The 20,288-nt window shown below is 39.6% G+C and overlaps 1 protein-coding gene across 2 annotated transcripts in view; it reads left to right on the top strand.

Annotated features, from left to right (window-relative positions):
- LOC136886021 (retinol dehydrogenase 12) overlaps nt 1-19,939 on the top strand; it is a 140,835-nt gene extending 120,896 nt beyond the window's left edge. For both annotated transcript variants that reach the window (XM_067158735.2, XM_067158734.2), the window contains exons 7-8: nt 16,121-16,210; nt 19,781-19,939. In XM_067158735.2, the coding sequence (XP_067014836.2) occupies nt 16,121-16,210; nt 19,781-19,870 (180 nt within the window). In that variant the 3' untranslated portion in view covers nt 19,871-19,939. The remainder of the gene's footprint in view (nt 1-16,120; nt 16,211-19,780) is intronic.
- The last annotated feature ends 349 nt before the right edge of the window (nt 19,940-20,288 follow it).

Raw genomic sequence — 20,288 nt, 5'->3', positions numbered from 1 at the left:
GACCGATGAGAACCACAAAAAGGAGCTTCCTCCGTCCGTTTTAGAGATGATGGGTTCCAGTGTCGTTTCCTACACTGAGGGGATCATCCGCCCGAAGCCGTTGGCCCCGTTCGAGTTATTTACCAGAGCTCGACACTCTACAGCTGGTTGCCAAGCGAGCTACCCCTCCTCCTCTCCCATTTCGGACTTGGGACCGGACAATTTCGGAGTTACGACAATAAGGTAATTAATATTATACTACAAAATAATATTACTTTCTTGTACTGTGTGTTTATCCTACAATACCCTAAACAGGATAAAAACTGCCGCTAATTACTGAATAGCGAAAGGAATACACAAGAATTGCATAATATTCTGAACTGCATTTAAGACAGAATTCAAGTAAGAGAGGGTCTGCAGACATTTCTACCGTATACAAATATTTTACAATAATAGAAAAAGCACGCTAATTTCTAATAAGATTCAACAATACACTATAATAATTTTAAACTACGTTCAGATGTATGCTAATTGCAATATAATATTATTGCTAAGCACAAACAGAAATGAAAATTGCAAGTTTGAAATTCGCAATCACTACTCAAAGATTACCAACAAAGCTGATTGGGTAGACAGATTATTATTAGTACAATTTTTATCCTACAATGCTCTAATAGATACACACGAAAGGAACATACACGAAGCTACACACGAATAAGCCGTATCTACACTACATTCTCAACTGAAATGTGGTTATAAGATTTTCCCTACTGCACGGGACGGAGTATAAAAATGTCCTTAACTGCTGAAAAATAAAAGGTTGTCTTCAATTATTTCTCAAAAAGAAGTACTACGCCCACGCCGGGGACTTGAACTGCAATATTATTGGGATATAGGAATTTGATTATTAACTTTTACAAAGCATGCCGGGGATTTAGTACTACAAATTATCGGAATACAGTAATCAGCTGATTCTTGTATTTCTTTACACAACTACCGTATACAGCAAACAGTCGTCAACAATCCAAAGACTGTTGAGTGAATTACCGCGTAAACTGCGCCTACCATGTTATACCCTCGTGATAGTTTGAATGTACGAAATACCGGGTTTATTGTCTGCACGAATGTAAGAACCGAGTAAATTACAACTCTTTATGATAATCGGCCAACAGATATTATTTTAAAAAATGAAAAAGTACATATTATTACCTAAATTATTTCCTAAATCTAAATTGGAAACAAAGTACACCTACTTATTCACCTGCTTAACCAAGAAAACGTAATCTACTGGTCACCAACTGAACTACTTGATATACAATTTTAATAAATATCACTGCTCCCACAAGCACTAAACACCAATAGCATTACACACAGAAAATTAAACTATTTCAATTGGTTTTAACTACTTTATCACTACCGTAACATGGGCGACATTTTTAGATTCAAATACTTGCCATTTTCATATAAACGTTATTTGTGATAAAGTAACTGTTTGAAAACTAGGGTTTAGAGTTATACTTCCTAAATGTGGGATAGTGTCATTTCCACAATTATATAGAAATGGAGTAATTTGAATTTAATGGGTGTCCCAGGTTACACCCTAAGTTGGAGTTTCTTGGGACACTGATTTAAAAACCTGTTCTCAAGTGAGCCTATTGGAGCATACCTAGGGAGACTGAAAATGTATAATTAGATCAAACAAGTGAAAAATTAATAACATTATTTATTTATAATGATGTACTCGACCATAATTAAACATATCTTATACTAGACACAGACCCTACCATAAACTTAGTTTTTAACACGTTGGGTGCCATGTGCCGCCATATGGCGTCACGGTGGTCTACAAATTTGAGATGGCGTGACGCCATATGGCGGCACACCGTTCTTGAAATCAGAGTTGGCGTGACGCCATATGGCGGCACAGTTGAGTTTCAGGCGATGCGCCGTAGATAATCAGCTGTGACATCTATGCGCGTAAAATTGGTACTACGTGAAGGGCGAACTTCAGGGTCTATTCCAGCTATGTATTTTTACTGTATGCCACCATGTGGCGCCACAGTATTCTTCCGAAGCCACTGACTGGCTAGTGGTCTTTGTCACAGGTGAAAGCGCGCCAGGCTTTGTTTATTCCTCGTTTACGTACGTATTATCACTCAGTTTATATAGTTGTGCAAAAATATAAAAAAATGGAAGATATTGGTAATAATCTTACGAGGGAACACATACATGTGTTACACTCGGATTCGGTTGAAATTTGGTAGGAATATTCGTGGGAGGCAGTAGGATGCCAAGGTGAAAACTGCATGTACCCAGCGCAAGTTTAAACGCCAAAATTGAGCAAATAAATAGTCATGAAATTAGAAGTACCACGGGAGTATCGGGGTGTGGCGGAGAGGTAGGGAGGAGCGAAGCATCGGACGTGAACCAACCGGGCTGCGTCGAGCTGCGCCAGCAGCCAGGTAGCGTACAGTTAGCGCGTTTCCCTCAACTTCCCGATCAGATGTGCAAAACGTAAATATGAAAACAGCACATGAAACAAGTGTACAAAGGACGATGTTTGAACAACGATGCCGATAAGGTTTGAAAAATTACAACGAGTAACAAGAACTCGGGCATGCCGAGACGCATATTTTCATTGTTTAGAGTTATCCGAAAACTGTTCACAACAATATGTAATGCAATATAAGTACTTGTTTTGCATTTTACTAGGTTTTCATAAATATTGCGTTAATTTGAATTAGGAAATAAATATCCCGTATTGGAAATTCGTATTGAACATTCCATGTCAAAAAATTCTGTGACACCATATGGCGTCACGCTATATTTTATCTTTCCTAAAAATTGATGTGACACCATATGGCGTCACGCATGACTATGGTATGGTGAGATAAAATTTACTTAGTACATCATATAAATACATCCCAAGATTATATAAACAGTCTACAACGCGTACAATTGCTTTGGCACCAGCGGAATGCAATTCAAAAACATGCCTGGCACCAGTGGAATAGTGTGCTACAATCGGCTCGGCACTCAACGTGTTAATTTCAAAGGGGAATGAAAATTTACCCCTCCTCACATTGACTGTCTGCACACTAGTTAAAATACATTCACATCAATTTCCATAATATCATCTACAATGGGAAAAATATACACATTACCAAAAGATTTGGAAATTTCTTTTAGATATTTAACTGCTATTTTGTGGTTACCAACATATAATTTTGTGATCTGTCCGTAACAGTGTTTCACCACTTTTTCAGTGTTCTCGTTAAAAATCAAGTTCACAACACAAATTCACCAATAGAAAGCTTATTTTTGTTCGCTCCTAAGTTGTCTGGTACCAGGACGGATGTTTCCTCACCGTAGTCGGAGGCTGATCTCCTTTCTTGTTGCAGCACTGGTGTGTCAGCACTGAGTGCTCCTCTTCCTGGTTGGACATTCAACTTCTTTAGAGGCTCAGTTTCACTTTTCCAAATATGTTTCAAATAAAAGGACCCATTCGCTGCTAGAAATATCAGCAGATGTAGAGGACGAAGGTACTTCATTAACAGACTGTGTCCTTTTGTGGGGAAGACTTTTCAGCACTTGGTCTCTGTCAACACGGGCAATTCCTGATGCTTGAAATCCCCTCTGGATATTGTTGTTTTTCCATTGTGATGGCACTTGACGCCATTCTGACACATACACAATGTGAAGTTTAAATAATGAGAAGCTTAGATAATGCGCAGTTTAGATAGTATGAGTAGTATAATAGGACAGTTCTGCCGCCACCTCCTCCTCCGGCTCTCGGGAGAGGCCTCCGCCTCCCGCGGGAAATTCGAATTTTGGCGGGTAATTTGAATTTTAGCGGGAAATTTGAATTTTGGCGCGATATGTGAATTTTGGCGCGAGATTTGAATTTGTAAACAAAGCCACGTGCTTTTTGACAGCTGTCATCGACAACAACGCATCGCCAACCTCACTGCTGCCATCTTGACAGGCCTAAACCTCAGTGCTACCAACTTAACCTTACTAGCGCGCGATTTGAATTTGTAAACAAATCCACGTGCTTTTTGACAGCTGTCATCCGCCATCTTTAAACTACAGAGCACCGTGCTGCCCTCTTTATCGCAGTAGCTGCAAATTCGTCACCTGTCATCCGCAGTGCTGCCATCTTGGCGGGCCTAAACGTCAGTGCTACCAACTTAACCTCACTAGCGTGAGATTTGAATCGGTAAACAAAGCCACGTGCTTTTTTGACAGCTGTCATCCGCCATCTTTAATCAAGAGAGCGCCATGCTGCACTCTATGTGGTGGCGGCAAATTCGAAGTGCTTTACAAACTCACGTGCTTTTGCCATCCACCATCTTTAATCCAGAGAGGACCGTGCTGCCCTCTTTGTGGCGGTGGCAAATTCCACGTGCTCTTGTTTGGAAACAAACTCACGTGCTTTTTTCTGACAGCTGTCATCCGCCATCTTTAATCAAGGGAGCGCCGTGCTGCCATCTTTAGTTGAAATGTGGTGGCGGTAAATTCTACGTTCTCTTGTTTGGAAACAAAGCCACGTGCTGTTTGTCATCCGCCATCTTTAATCTAGAGAGCACCTTGCTGCCCTCTTGCGTCAGCTGTCATCCGCCATCTTTAAACTACAGAGCGCTATGCTGCTCTCTGTAGTAGCGGGTAATTTGAAAAGTTCTGTCAGCTATCATCCGCCATCTTTAATCTAGAGAGCACCGTGCTGCCCTCTTTGTGGTGGTGGCGAATTCCACGTGCTTTACAAACCCACGTGCTTTTTTGACAGCTGTCATCCACCATCTTTAATCTACAGAGCGCCGCGCTGCACTCTGTGGTGGCGGACAATTTGAAAAGCTGCCAAGAGAGCGTCGTGTTATAGCTTTATCGAACATACAACGCGATTTTACACATAAGACAGCACGCATATCGCGTACCTACAAGTTTAGACTTGAACACATACTACTGTTTATAGTTCGACGTTGTTGAACACTGCATTGCATGACTAGAATCGAACACTGTTTAGAAAGAAAAAAAAATATCTTCTGAACATACTTACTAAGCTGCTCTTCCTCCTCTATCAAGGTACATCTCTATCGAACGTGCATCGCAAAAGCAAGAGTATTGCAAGTTTAGACTTGAACACATACTAGAGTTCGATGTTGCTGATGTTGCTCTTCTCAACATGAGATAGACGATAACATACTTACGAATCTGCTCATCACCTTTCTTGACATACTTACTCTTCTTCCTTGAGTGATATACTATTGAACAAAACTCTATCTTGCTAATAAGGAGCGGGAGGAATGTAATACCTAACCTAAAATAAACGAATATGCCAATTTTACATTATTTATTTACATCTTGTATGTATAAGTTTTATCTCGAATCATTTTACCGTAGTGATGTTTGCGTACTTCTCCCATTCTCGACACAATTCTTGAATGTACAAGTTTAAACTTGCCGTACTACGATCTCAGCGTATCTCTCCCTATCTTTATACAATATGTACAGTGAATTGTGATGTAAGACAGCTTAACGTATATATTACAAAGTACACACCTCTAGCATAATGTTTTTCACACACACCTGCTTTATGTAAAGTAGTACCTATCAATACTACTATGTTCCCAGGCTAGAGTGTTGGTAGAATTTGGAATGACAAACCGTTTGCAATCATCATTATTAAGGGCTACCTTACTAATTAAATGAGTGTACAACTGGTGCTTCTTGCTTCTAATGACAGACATTTGCTTATGCAAAACAGGTGGATTACTTTTAATGCAATTGTTACAGCTTTCAAAACTTAGCTGATTCAGAACGACATTCTTTTTAACCCCCTTCAATCTCTTTATTTCTAGTTCATTTAAGAGTTTTATGCAATATGACTTGGATTTACTACCTACAAATGAATCGATAATATTTCCAGCACATTCATCTTTCATTTTACCTAGAACCTTTTTGTTCACTAGCGGTAGATGATATTGATTATTTGCAGGATAGTTACTAGTATCAAACCTACCCAAGTCTGGCTTTATATAATTGTAATAGTCATCAGTTTTGATTTGATAAATAAACGAATCGGTATCTGTGTAGAGCAATTGCGCATTACGAGCGTACTTCTTCATCATATAATCGTAATGGAATTCATACATGAGTGTTTTAGCCAATTCAAGTACTGCAAAGCCGACGTAGGTAGGTTTGTCGTTCTTAAACGTAACACGATTCATCTGTATAATAACTAAATTCTCATGTATGATGGTACAGCTGTGGGAATTTGGTTTACTTATTAAATAGTCAGCACCATACCTTTTCTTAATATTTTCCCAGTTTGTAATCAATTTTACATCAACGCGTTTGTCAACATTTTCCATAGTCTTACCAAACACACTGTTATTCATGAGCTTGTAGAAATCTTTCTCAAACTCGTTAACTGCATTTGTTCTTAAATTATTGTTCAGATCGATATATGGCTTTAGCCACGGTGACTGATTAAATTCTAGTACGCGATGAATTTTGGATAATTTCAAACCATGCTGCAAACACTGTTTTAAATTTCGGTAATGAATGATATACTTAGATTTATCACACAAATTAGCAATTAGCATATTCGTCGTTGATGCGATGTACGGGGCCTTCACATTTTCAGGGCAGAACGGTAAGTCATTATGAGAAGTGTGTAACTCTTTAGGATACTGTAAATCAACTTCGAGTAAATAGCCTTTATCAGCTTCATCGCCTAGGGCGTGCAGCTGTAAAGCATCAATTTCGCACTGCGTTAGCCAGCGGAAACCACTCACCGGTAGATGCTGACTCATACTGATTATTAGCATCGAGATAAACAATATACTGAGATTTCTGACTCGGCATGTACTTATTATTTGCCTTGGAATACCGCCCACTGCACTGACTTAGACCGCCTCGAATAGACGATTTTATAAAGTGCACCATATCAATATCAGTTAGCAGTTCCAAATTCACTTGCGTGTATTTTAACATGGCATCCCAACTTAACACAGGCTCTGTAACATACTGACATGGGTCAAGGCTGTAGGTTTTCTTGCAAACACAGCGAAAATTTTCGAAGACATCAGCTAACAAAAGTACATCCGTCTTTAAATATAAGTCGGAGTATTCACCCAGCGTTTGAATGTGGAACTGCTCCCAGATATGTTGTGCATGTAAATAGTCATCATCACTAATATCCGCTGAATTCAGCGAGCTGTAAAATGATTGTTTCGATGGTAAAGCACGTTCTTCGAGGCGTTCTAAGCAGTCAAGATATTCATAACAAAAAACACCCTTACGCCGAAGTAAATTCAATTGCGCTTCTTCAGGAAAAACGCGTCGAATTTCCGTAAATTGTTCTGGCTGTGAATGACTGGAAAGTTTATCGAGGCTACTCGCCATAAAGCGAAACGAGTCAAGGAATCTCAGTTTTATAGAATGCTCCTCATCTACTTTTACAGACTTTGCAAATGCAATGTACCGCTCTTTATTCTGAGGGATTATATCTACTTTTCATCTGAAGCTCCAAATTGTGAAATGATGAAATGTGAGTCGTAACCAGATAAGTTATGAAAAATTACAGGAATACATTTTGGAACTCTGTACTTAAGATTACAGCTATTATGAGCGGCACATCTGTAGAAACCAGTTAAATGATCATGATCAAATCTTTAGGGTCATTTTCGGAAAATTCCCCATCGCAAATGCCACATTTTGTAGCATGTTCATGATCATTTAACTGAATGTCGGTGAGTGGCTTCATAGGAATATTACTATTTAGAATACGACCAAGACGAACTGCATCACTTTCAAGTCTTTCTAAAAATACTTTAGCAGCATCAGGTCCTCGATACAGCTCTAACTTGTTAAGCGTACTATCATAACTACACTTGATGTAATACGCGAAGCTAGACGGGACATGCATGTGCGTAGTATTAGTGAAAGTGTTGTTAGGATTAGGTGAGCATGTGCTGCATGGCTTGAGGATGGCTTCAAAGTCTTCATTAATCACGAAAGGTACCCACATCTGCTTGTGAAAATTTGTGAATTTTAAAACACTATTGCCTGTAGTAGGTATCTCTGTACGTACATGATTGCAGTCATTCTTGGAATGGTTCGTTAACTGATCTTCAGTTTTAAAATACTGCAAGCATCCATCACATAGCCAGTTTTTACCATCATGTTTTGACAACTGACTACCAGCAAGCCTATTCAGATTTTTAATCCAGCAAAAGTGGCTATTCTCACTGTTTTCGATATAGAGTAAGTTAACATGAGTACTCTTCTTATGACATTTATAATACAGAGGACCTACTACAGACTTTTTCTCTACACCATACACATTAATGCTAATGTTATTTAGTTCTTCAAAGCGCTTAATATCCTTTAACTGCATAGGAAATTCTATACTATCGAAATTTAGTTGCGTTGAATAGTGTAGATACGATGATGTTCTATTCGCTACATTCGATTTCATAGGATTTAAAGCCGACATCACGGGCCATGCAAAACATGCTTCGTCATTGTTTTGGATGTTTACAACAGCTTTTTTTGCTGAATCCATGTCGGCAGCTCGATGTACGTTGAACCTCGCATGGGATTGTACTTATTGATATTAACTTCTAGATACATTATTTCAACTAAAGCCCACCCTGATCCCTTTTCCTGAAATTCCTCGCTCTTAGTTGAAATAATGTTCGAGACATCCCTAAGTACATCACCAAAATTAGTCGACTGACTTATGACGAAATTTTTCGTATTAAATGATTTAATGTCCGTTATTTCCGATTCATCCCTGCTTTGAAAGTACAAGGCAAAAAGTTCAAAATTAACTTTAAATAAATTATGATTGGACAAAGTTTTAGCAAGAAGCCGTTGTACATCCGGTTGAATGCAATTTAAAAAGTGTTCAGTACTCTGAAACTTTTGACTAGCACGAATTCTGCAAGTAGAAATCCTACTTTTAAATGCTGTATTAATTTCCTCGATGTTTGTGTTACTACCACTTCTACAGGCATTATTTTTATGCGCATTACTCCGTAAGTGACCCTGAAAATGTGAAGATGGTACATCAGTGTTACAGTGCTCGCAGTGAATAGTTTGTAGTTCATGATTTTTTGTAGGTTCTTTACTACTAGTACTTTCTACAGCTACATCCGTTTTTTTCGCTTTTCTCCTATTTCCTGAGGGTTATAGTTGCAAGTAGATACCTGATGCGCTTCTACTAAGTGAGCCTCGTATCGCTCTACGTTAGCGAAATACACACTACAAACTTTACATAAAGCAGATGTTATGCTAGGGTGTTTTGATTTCATATGGCGCATGAAGTTATCTCGCCTTGTAAACGTTACATTGCATTCCTCACAGCAGGGGAACATCTGAAAAGAGAACAATCAATAGAGATTAGGCGAAAGTTGCTATGTTCGAAAGAAACCAAGTTTCAACCTATAGAGGTCAGTCGCAAGAAACAAACGAAAATTTAATTAATAACGGTCAACAAGCATGAGGATTGAAGAAAACAACTATGTATCAATAGAGATTAGACTAAAATTACGATGTTCAGAAGAAACCAAGTTTTAACTTATAAAGGTAAGACATTGCTGAAAGTTTGAAATTATAAGATCAACCTCTTCTACAGTATGTGGATTGAAGACAATAACTATTTATCAATAGACTAAAGTTACGATGTTTGGAAGAAACCAAGTTTCAACCTATAGAGGTCGGACATTGCTGTGAGTTTAAAATTATAAGATTAACCTCTTCTACAGCATGTGGATTGAAGACAATAACTATTTATCAATAGACTAAAGTTACGATGTTTGGAAGAAACCAAGTTTCAACCTATAGAGGTCGGACATTGCTGTGAGTTTAAAATTATAAGATTAACCTCTTCTACAGCATGTGGATTGAAGAGAATAACTATTTATCAATAGACTAAAGTTACGATGTTCGGAAGAAACCAAGTTTCAACCTATAGAGGTCGGACATGGCTGTGAGTTTGAAATTATAAGATTAACCTCTTCTACAGCATGCGGATTGAAGAGAATAACTATTTATCACTAGACTAAAGTTACGATGTTCGGAAGAAACCAAGTTTCAACCTATAGAGGTCGGACATGGCTGTGAGTTTGAAATTATAAGATTAACCTCTTCTACAGCATGTGGATTGAAGAGAATAACTATTTATCAATAGACTAAAGTTACGATGTTCGGAAGAAACCAAGTTTTAACCTATAGAGGTCGGACATGGCTGTGAGTTTGAAATTATAAGATTAACCTCTTCTACAGCATGCGGATTGAAGAGAATAACTATTTATCACTAGACTAAAGTTACGATGTTCGGAAGAAAACAAGTTTCAACCTATAGAGGTCGGATATGGCTGTGAGTTTGAAATTATAAGATTAACCTCTTCTACAGCATGTGGATTGAGGAGAATAACTATTTATCAATAGACTAAAGTTACGATGTTCGGAAGAAACCAAGTTTCAACCTATAGAGGTCGGACATGGCTGTGAGTTTGAAATTATAAGATTAACCTCTTCTACAGCATGTGGATTGAGGAGAATAACTATTTATCAATAGACTAAAGTTACGATGTTCGGAAGAAACCAAGTTTCAACCTATAGAGGTCGGACATGGCTGTGAGTTTGAAATTATAAGATTAACCTCTTCTACAGCATGGCTGTGAGTTTAAAATTATAAGATTAAACTCTTCTACAGCATGCAGATTGAAGAGAATAAATATTTATCAATATAGATTAGCTTAAAGTTACGATGTTCGGGAGAAACCATGTTTCAACCTATAGAGGTCAGACATACCCTAAAATCTTCGTGCTTTAAACTGTTACTCGGATGAATAAAATGCGTGCGTTCAAGCCTGAAACTCGAATGATAATATTCTGGTCGTACCTAAAAAGAACAACTATATATGAATGCAGTGTAGGATACGTCAGCTAGCCTAACTATCTTTTCAACTCAAAGTTCGAAACATACCTGAAAATGCACGCGCTGCAGACTGTTACTCAGATAAATGAAATGCGTTCTTTCAAGCCTGTAACTCGAACGATAATATTCTAGTTGTACCTAAAAAAGAACAAACATATATGAATGTAGTGTAGGAATGTATAAAAGGGTACGTCAGCTAGCCTGGCTATCTTTACAACTCAAAGTTCGAAACATACCTTAAAATGTTCGCACTGCAAACTGTTACTCGGATGAATAAAATGCGTTCTTTCAAGCCTGTAACTCGAACGATAATATTCTAGTTGTACCTAAAAAGAAAAGAAAATATATATGAATGTAGATGTTTATTACCTAGCGTAAAAGTTGCTTTGCAAACACTAACCAACAGTTCAGGCTTACCTTAAGTTGAAGGCTGAAGAATAATATTCACAGCAGACAGTACTTAGACGGGGATGTTCACGTAATAAACGCACACAAAGAACTGTGAGCGCTTCACGCAGACTGCAGCGAGTAAATATGCTGCTTGTTACCAAGCGGATATCAGAGTCGCTGACATCTGCAGTACACTTGGAACTAAATGTTTATGCAACAAGAGCTATCCTGAGTGCCTTACGCTGAGTTCTGCAGGCTGATGTATTTAAGCACTAAGCCGGGATCGAACCTGCTGTCGATGCCGAGGTGCTAGAATTTAGGAGTTCTGCAGCAGATCGAACCTGGGATGATCAGCGCGCGTGATTGCAATGTTTGGGGAAAAATCAAGTTTAAACATGTAGAGGTCAGACATTGTTGTAAGTTTGAAGTTACACGATTAACTTCTACCATGTCTACACCTTCTAATCCTAGGGTGCTAAAAATCAAAGCGCGAGTCAGCTAGCCTAGAGTTGCGATGTTCGGAAGAAACCAAGTTTTAACCAATAGAGGTCAGACATGGTTGTGAGTTTGATATCATGAGATTATCCTCTTCCTTGTCTACACCTTCTAATTCTCCTATCGTAAAATGCTAAATACAAAGAAGGTTGTAAAAGTTACCTGGTTCGTTAACAGCTAACCTAGCTATTTTTAAATTATAGATCTTTATTACCTAGCGTAAAAACAGATGTAATAATACGATACGAATGGACAAGTCAGCCAGCCTTGAGTTGCTATGTTCGTAAGAAACGCAGTTTCAACCTATAGAGGTCAGACATAGTTGTGAGTTTCAAATTATGAGATTAACCTCTTCTATAGCATAAGAATTGAAGAGAACAGCTATTTATTAATAGCGAGATTAGCCTAAAGTTGCAATGTTCGGAGGAAACCAAGTTTCAACCTATAGAGGTCAGACACGTTTGTGAGTTTGAAATTATAAGATTAACCTCTTCTATAGCATGAGGATTGAAGAGAACAACTATTTATCAATAGAGATTAGCTTAAATGTGCAATGTTCGGAAGAAACCCAGTTTCAACTTATAGAGGTCAGACATTGTTGTGTGTTTGAAATTATAAGATTAACCTCTTCTACAGCATGCGATTGAAGAGAACAACTATTTATCAATAGAAATTAGCTACATGTTACGATGTTAGGAAGAAACCCAGTTTCTACCTATAGAAGTCGGACATGGTTGTAAGTTTGAAATTATAAGATGAACCTATTCTATAGCATGAGGATTGAAGAGAACAACTTTTTATCGATAGACTAAAGTTGCAATGTTCGGAAGAAACCAAGTTTCACCCTATAGAGGTCAAACATTGTCGTGAGTTTTACTAAGCTAAGCCTACATCCACAGTATCCCCTACCTGTTAGCGACCTTTGAAAACAACACGAAACGCTGAGGTACCGAAATATACAAGTTCTACAAGCAGACGTATTTGTACTACGATTAAACGGGAAGGTTTGAGCTCAGCTCGACAAGCTGCTAATAATTTTAATGCGAACTGTACGCGTGCAGTGGACTTCGTACTCCACGGAGGCAAACACATTCCAGGTAGGAGCTCGCTAGCCGGATGCAGCTTGCGCGCGTGTGTGTGTAGGCATGCTTCAAAAACACATCCCAGATATTTTTCTCGTTCTAGAGTCTGCTTATTCTAATTCCGGTGCTAGTACATAGCTACTCGTAAGCCATAACACCTGAAATGCACTAGGAAGCAGCTGGCTGCTGCTCTCCTCCTGTTTTTACAACCGGTTTCACCTTCCTAACGTGAGATTTTAAATTGTAAGAACCTATTTTACGGCCGGATGCCCTTACTGACGTAAGAATCTGTTTTTACACAGTTTCTTGAACTATTGTTTTACCGCTAGATGCCCCTCCTAGTGCTGAAAGACTAGGATTTAGCCAGTTAACATTCCTGATGTAACAACAAGCATGTTAGGTACAAGTTATGCTAAGCAAACAATCGCTATCTTACGCAAGCTATTCAAAACTGTAGTCTTGTTTTCTCTTAGAAAAATCGATGTTCTGATCATATGTTGTATCGAGAACAGTATTCGATTATGTTCTTAATCGCTTCTTTTTAAATTGTCCGCTACTACGATCAAGAGCGCAGCACGGTGCTCTCAGATGGCGGATGTGGAATTTGCCGCCACCACATGTCAACGAATAAAGATGCCAACACGATGCTCTCTTGGCAGTTTTTCAAATTGTCCGCCACCACAGAGTGCAGCGCGGCGCTCTGTAGATTAATGATGGCGGATGACAGCTGTCAAAAAGCACGTAGGTTTGTAAAGCACGTGGAATTCGCCACCACCACAAAGAGGGCAGCACGGTGCTCTCTAGATTAAAGATGGCGGATGATAGCTGACAGAACTTTTCAAATTACCCGCTACTACAGAGAGCAGCATAGTGCTCTATAGTTTAAAGGAGGCGGATGTCAGCTGACGCAAGAGGGCAGCAAGGTGCTCTCTAGATTAAAGATGGCGGATGATAAAAAGCACGTGGCCGCCATTACATGGCAAAGAATAAAGATGCCAACACGATGCCCTCTTCGCAGCTTTTCAAATTGTCTGCCACTGCAGAGTGCAGCGCGGTGCTCTGTAGATTAGAGATGGCGGATGACAGCTGTCAAAAAAAGCACTGAGTTTGTTTCCAAACAAGAGCACGTGGAATTTATTACCACCACAAAGATGGCAGCACGGTGCTCTCTAGATTAAAGATGGCGGTTGATAGCTGACAGAACTTTTCAAATTACCCGCCACTACAGAGAGCAGCATAGTGCTCTGTAGTTTAAAGATGGCGGATGTCAGCTGATGCAAGAGGGCAGCACGGTGCTCTCTATATTAAAGATGGCGGGTGACAAAAAGCACGTGGCTTTGTTTCCAAACACTTGCACGTGGAATTTGCCGCCACCACATAGAGTGAAGCACGGTGCTCTGTTGATTAATCATGGCGGATGGTAGCTGCCAGAAAAGCACATGGGTTTGTTTCCAAACAAGAGCACGTAGAATTTACCGCCACCACAAAGAGGGCAATACTGTGCTCAAAGATGGCTGCTGTCACGTAGAATTGTCTGCCACCACATTTCAATGGTATCTAGCTAAAGAGGGCAGCACGGTGCTCTGCAGATTTAAGATGGCTGCTGTCAAAAAGCATTTTTCAAATGATCTGCCATCATATTTCAAAGGTAAGTAGCTAAAGAGGGCAGCACTGTGCTCTATAGATTGAAGATGGCGGATGACAGCTGTCAAAAAAGCACGTGGATTTGTTTACCGATTTAAATCTCGCGCTAGCGAGGTTAAGTTGGTAGCACTGCACTGCGGATGACAGGTGACGAATTTGCAGCTACTGCGATAAAGAGGGCAGCACGGTGCTCTGTAGTTTAAAGATGGAGGATGACAGCTGTCAAAAAGCACGTGGATTTGTTTACAAATTCAAATCTCGCGCTAGTTAGGTTAAGTTGGTAGCACTGAGGTTTAGGCCCGTCAAGATGGCAGTACTGAGATTAGCGATGCGTTGTTGTCTTTCAAAAAGCACGTGGCTGTCAAAAAACACGTGGATTTATTTATCAATTCAAATCTCGCGCTTCTGAGGTTAAGTTAGTACCACTGAGGTTTAGGCCCGTAAGGATGGCAGCAGTGAGGTTAGCGATGCGTTGTTGTCTGTCAAAAAGCACGTGGCTGTCAAAAAACACGTGGATTTGTTTACCAATTCAAATCGCGCGCTTGTGAGGTTAAGTTGGTACCACTGAGGTTTAGGCCCGTCAAGATGGCAGCAGTGAGGTTAGCGATGCGTTGTTGTCGATGACAGCTGTCAAAAAGCACGAGGCTTTGTTTACAAATTCAAATCTCGCGCCAAAATTCAAATCTCCTACCAAAATTCAAATTTCCCGCGGAAGGCGGAGGCCTCTCCCGAGAGCCGGAGGAGGAGGTGGCGGCAGAACTGTCCTCCTATACTACTAGTATGCTTCTGTTCCACATTGCCGGGAAATCCATTCTCTACTATAGTTGGTAATATGATCTTGTCTCTGTTACAGGTTGTGTAGAATGGTATAAGGATATGCATGAAGGCGCGAAAACATATTCAGCCTTAATAGATTCTTGTGTAGTGACAAAGTTATTTCGTAGATATATGAAAAAAATGAAAACGCGTGTTACGAACTTACCTTCAAGCTACAGAAGATTTGAATTTTCTCACAGTAACAGCCACTTATCGTATACACATCCGTGTACTTACAGGAAATCGAACTAAAACTGTTGCCAATAAGGAGGACTAAAACATGAGACGCTATAATGTTCCAACTTACCCCAACGTCCCAAGTTGTTACGGTACGATAATGTGAGAGCACTCTCAACAGCGCGTCCAAAAATCTGATTACTGCATTCACCAAAATTCTAATTCCGATTTTTGACACCTTAATGAACACCAGGCGGCATGTTTCTGGGGAGTCCTGTGGCCGCCTAGATACTATCTGGACCTGTTTTCCTGTTTTCTGTGATTGTGCCAACAATCGCCTATGAATTTCCGGAGGAACCAGTTGTCCATGGCAATCGCAGTAGTGTGCGCAGCCGTCACCCCCAACAAGTGGTGAAACTCTCTAGTAGACTTCACAAGTCCAGCGGTGAAGTGTATGAAGATAACCACAAACAGGCCTGGCGAGAATCGAACTCGGGGCTCTTTGAACCGAGGGAGCTGGAGATATTTATTTCTGATAATTTCTTGTAATTTAGACCGATAACTTGTGACTGATGTTTGTTTGCAGAACTCGGTGCAAGGTGCTCAAACGACGATCCACCTGGCCGTCAGTGAGGATCTTCAAACAGCGTCAGGACAATATTTCGAAGACTGCAAGGTAAAGTGTAAATCTATATTTGATAACCAGGAATAATTTGACCAAAATACAGATTTAAGGGTGATGGCAATACGAAACATGAATGGTCCGGGATTTTAATTTAAAATGTTGCAATCTGATTCATGCAGGACTAAAAAATCCGGTCAGAATATAGAAATAACAAGTCCAAGCATGATAAGAATACAAACTAAAGTACGAAAGTGTCACGTGACGAAAGTACGCAATTTCATTGGTCTGACTCATCGTCCATGTTAACTGTATTAGCAGACGAAATAACACATTCTTTTGCTTTGAGGAACAGGATACACTTCACGTATGTCTACTTTATGTCAGTGTCTGGTGAAATTAAGTTCAATTTCTGTACAATGTGTAATACTCCGAGTGTTTAAAATGAAGACTGTGAGGCATCGCATACCACCGCAGGTTATTAATGTTCCAAAGGACCGTAAAACTAGGAAGGAGCCGGAGAAATGTCGCTACAGTTTATTGCGGTAAAGATCATTTTCAATCAATCAATACTGATCTGCATTTAGGGCGGTCGCCTAGGTGGCAGATTCTCTGCCCTAGAATTTTCTTAAACGATTTCAAAGAAATTTGATATTTATTTAACATCTCCATTGGTAAGTTACTCATATCCCTAACTCCCCTTCCTATAAATATAAAATATCCCAAATTTGTCCTCTTGAATTCAAAATTTATCTTTATATTGTGATTTTTCCTATTTTTAAAGACGCCACACAAACTTATTCGTCTACTAATGTCATTCCACGCCATCTCTCCACTGACAGCTCGGAACATACCACTTAGTCGAGCACCTCGTCTTCTTTATCCCAATTCTTCTCAGCCCAAACTTTGTAACAACATGTTTGTAACGCTATCTTTTGTTGGAAGTCACCCAGAACAAATCGAGCTGCTTTTCTTTGGATTTTTTCCAGTTCTTAAATCAAGTAATCCTGGTGAGGTTCCCATATACTGGAAACCATACTCTACTGTGGGTCTTACCAGAGACTTATATGCCCTTTCCTTTACATCCTTACTACAACCCCTAAACACCGTCATAATCATGTGCAGAGATCTGTACCCTTTATTTACAATCCCATTTATGAGATAATCCCAATGAAGATCTTCCCTTTCATTAACATCTAGATACATACAATGATCCCCAAAAGGAACTTTCATCTCACCAATGCAGTAATTGAAACTTAGAGTACTTTTCCTATTTGTGAAACTCACAACCCGACTTTTAACCCCGTCTATCAACATACCACTGCCTGCTGTCCATCTCAAAACATTATCGAGGTCATTTTGCAGTTGCTCACAATCTTGTAAATTATTTATTACTCTATACAGAATAATATCATCCGCAAAAGCCTTACCTGTGATTCCACTTCTTTACTCATATCATTTACGTATATACTAGCGCTTTGCCCGGGGCTTCGCTCGCGTCATAGTTATGTCCCATTATATTCCCCCCGTCGATTTTCTTTTGAAGGCCACTGAACCAACGTTATGCGTTGATCGACTTTCGTAAGAAATGTAAGACGTGAACGTAAATGATGTCTTTTGCCGTCCCGGCTTCGGCCGGAACTGAAAAGTTTCATGTGTATTTCAAGTTCGCTGTTAAATGAAATTCAAAATTCCCTGTAATCTCGAAATGTAAATATATTAATATTTTACATACTTTTTGTAACAATTTGTTTGCCTGCTTTATGAATGGAATGAAATAATAATGGAATATTAAAGAGATGAATGAGCTTATTTAAATCATGTTAATCTTAAAAGTTAACTTTTAATTATGAAATCAAAATTCAGAGTTAAAAGATAAATATTTGCTCTCGGACTGAAATATAATGTTAAAGATTTAAAGAAGCGCATCATAATTAACTATATCTAAAACCCAAGCATCAAATATCTTTAGAAAACATGAACTTTAATAACCTTAATCAGTGAATAAGTAACGTACGTATCACATAAAAAGAAATAAAAGAAGAATTTTAAATATAATTATTCTGTTTAGAACATCTTTATATACAATAATTGCTGCTCTTCCTTCTGGTGCCAAAAAGATTGAGCTATTTGGAGAACTTACTCTGGAACAGGCAACATAAAATTGTCCGTGGGAAAATAGTTTTAGCGTAGGTCGATTCCTGCAAATGTTAAACTCTGGCCTTGTGATTTATTAATTGCCATAGCAAAGCATACTGTAATTGGAAAATTGCAGTATTTTAAACTCAGACGGAGAATCTGATGGTATTCTCCTCGAGCACACCGTGTAATAACAGTAGCTTCTATTAAATTGAACTCGTCACACGTAATCTAGTGCTATTTGCACATTGAGGTTACGTAACAACATTACAGGTGCTCAAACGAAGTTCGTGAGATGGGAATCCTGGAGGATTAAGAGAACTATAATCTATTAGTTTCATGGTCCGTATTGATAGTTCAAGTACAAGTATGAAGGATGAGTTCTCCACCTAATCAATACTTTATTTTACATAGTGTCAATGATTTACATAAAAACAGTACCGGTTTCGAGCCGTAAATAGGTCATCTTCAGCTGTTAGAGAATTTAAATAGCGACTGTACAGAATAAACAGTACTAAAATTTAAACTAAACAAGAATGCCATTAAATAAACATGATACCACTATTCTAAAATTTCTTAATATTTCCGGCTCTTGTAGGAGATGGTGAACCGCCACTACCGCAGCTGGATCGAGTGAAGTCGCCGACAAACATGGTCCTGCAATTCGTAGAGATGCGGCGAGGCGTGGTAAGCAGATTCGTCGAACCCAGCGAGGGTATGTTTAGCAGCTGATCGACGAGAGCTGTCGCTGAGGTCGCGCACCACGAGGCGCGCAGTGATCTCCTGGCTGGGGATGTGAGAATGGGAGTCGGGTGCAGCGTGATGCCCAGGATACGAGTCAGGTGCATCAGCTCATCCGGGGAATGAATGAGCCAGTCTCTGGACGCCGAACTCCTGTAGAAGAAACTGCTGCACTGTTATGGCCCAGCGTTGTATGACTGATGGGGCCAGGCGAGTCCAACGATACCGGCTCCCGCGGTATAAAATGGGTGGCGGGTATCGCGGGAGATGGGGATCTGAAAGAAGCCTGTGGCGGGATGGAGGAGAGCCGTGGAGAGAGAAAGAGGCCGTCGTTCAGTTTATATCGTTGTGACTGCTTGTCCGTGTAGTTGGACCTTGAGTATGTCGCTCATTTCCTTGTTCAAATCTTTTTCCTGAAGCGTATAACTACCGTGCGTAGCTTATCTTGTATTCTTAGGTATAATCTCTACAAAATTAAGCAGACTCAGGTTCGAAGTTAAGCTGGACATTTGTTGTCCGTAATGTCGTACATTTCACAAGAGGAAAATTCCCCTCATTTTTAATTTCTGCGTTGATGGGGTGAAAATACTTCATCGGCATCACTGTAATTACGTAGGCAACAAAGTACGTGGGCTAATGAGCTTGTGAGTAAAGGTATGAGGTAGTCTGTAATGTGCTGAATGTTATTTTCATCTTGACTCTTGTGGACATCATCTCTTCATGAACTGAACAATGTGGTTGCAGGTTTCCAATCCAGCCCCGGCCGCGCTGAATGAAGAGCTGGCGAAGAAGGTGTGGGACCTCAGTCTGAAGTGTGTTGGACTTGAAAGTTAACACCATCCTGCGTTCTGGAAAAGACTCTTCGTAATAAGAAACATACAACAATAAAATCTTTTCTATTCATATCACTTGATTTGTAATTATTGCACGTCGTAGCATTACATTTTTTACCCTAAGTTATTTAGGTAAAAGATCCTTGTCCAAAGAGTTGGACTCTTCTCGACGAACGTTTAGAATTGCAGATAGTTTTTCAGTTCACTGCCTAAAGCTGTGCTGACTCCACCAGGTCTCGTGATGACTCGTTATTTCCATGTGCAGGAAAGAGCTCTCTGTTCAGCACGTTCTGTCGGAACTGTGATGACCTCACGACACATATCGAAGATAGGCCTCGAGAAAGGATTCAACAATGGTGCGGTCTTTTTAGAACTGACATGATTTGGAGATAAGGTACCACGTTACACAGTTACTGATG

The sequence above is a fragment of the Anabrus simplex genome, chromosome X (genome assembly GCF_040414725.1).
Source record: "Anabrus simplex isolate iqAnaSimp1 chromosome X, ASM4041472v1, whole genome shotgun sequence".
In the NCBI taxonomy this organism is placed as follows: Eukaryota; Metazoa; Arthropoda; class Insecta; order Orthoptera; family Tettigoniidae; genus Anabrus; species Anabrus simplex.
This window is presented reverse-complemented; position numbering and strand designations above follow the sequence as displayed.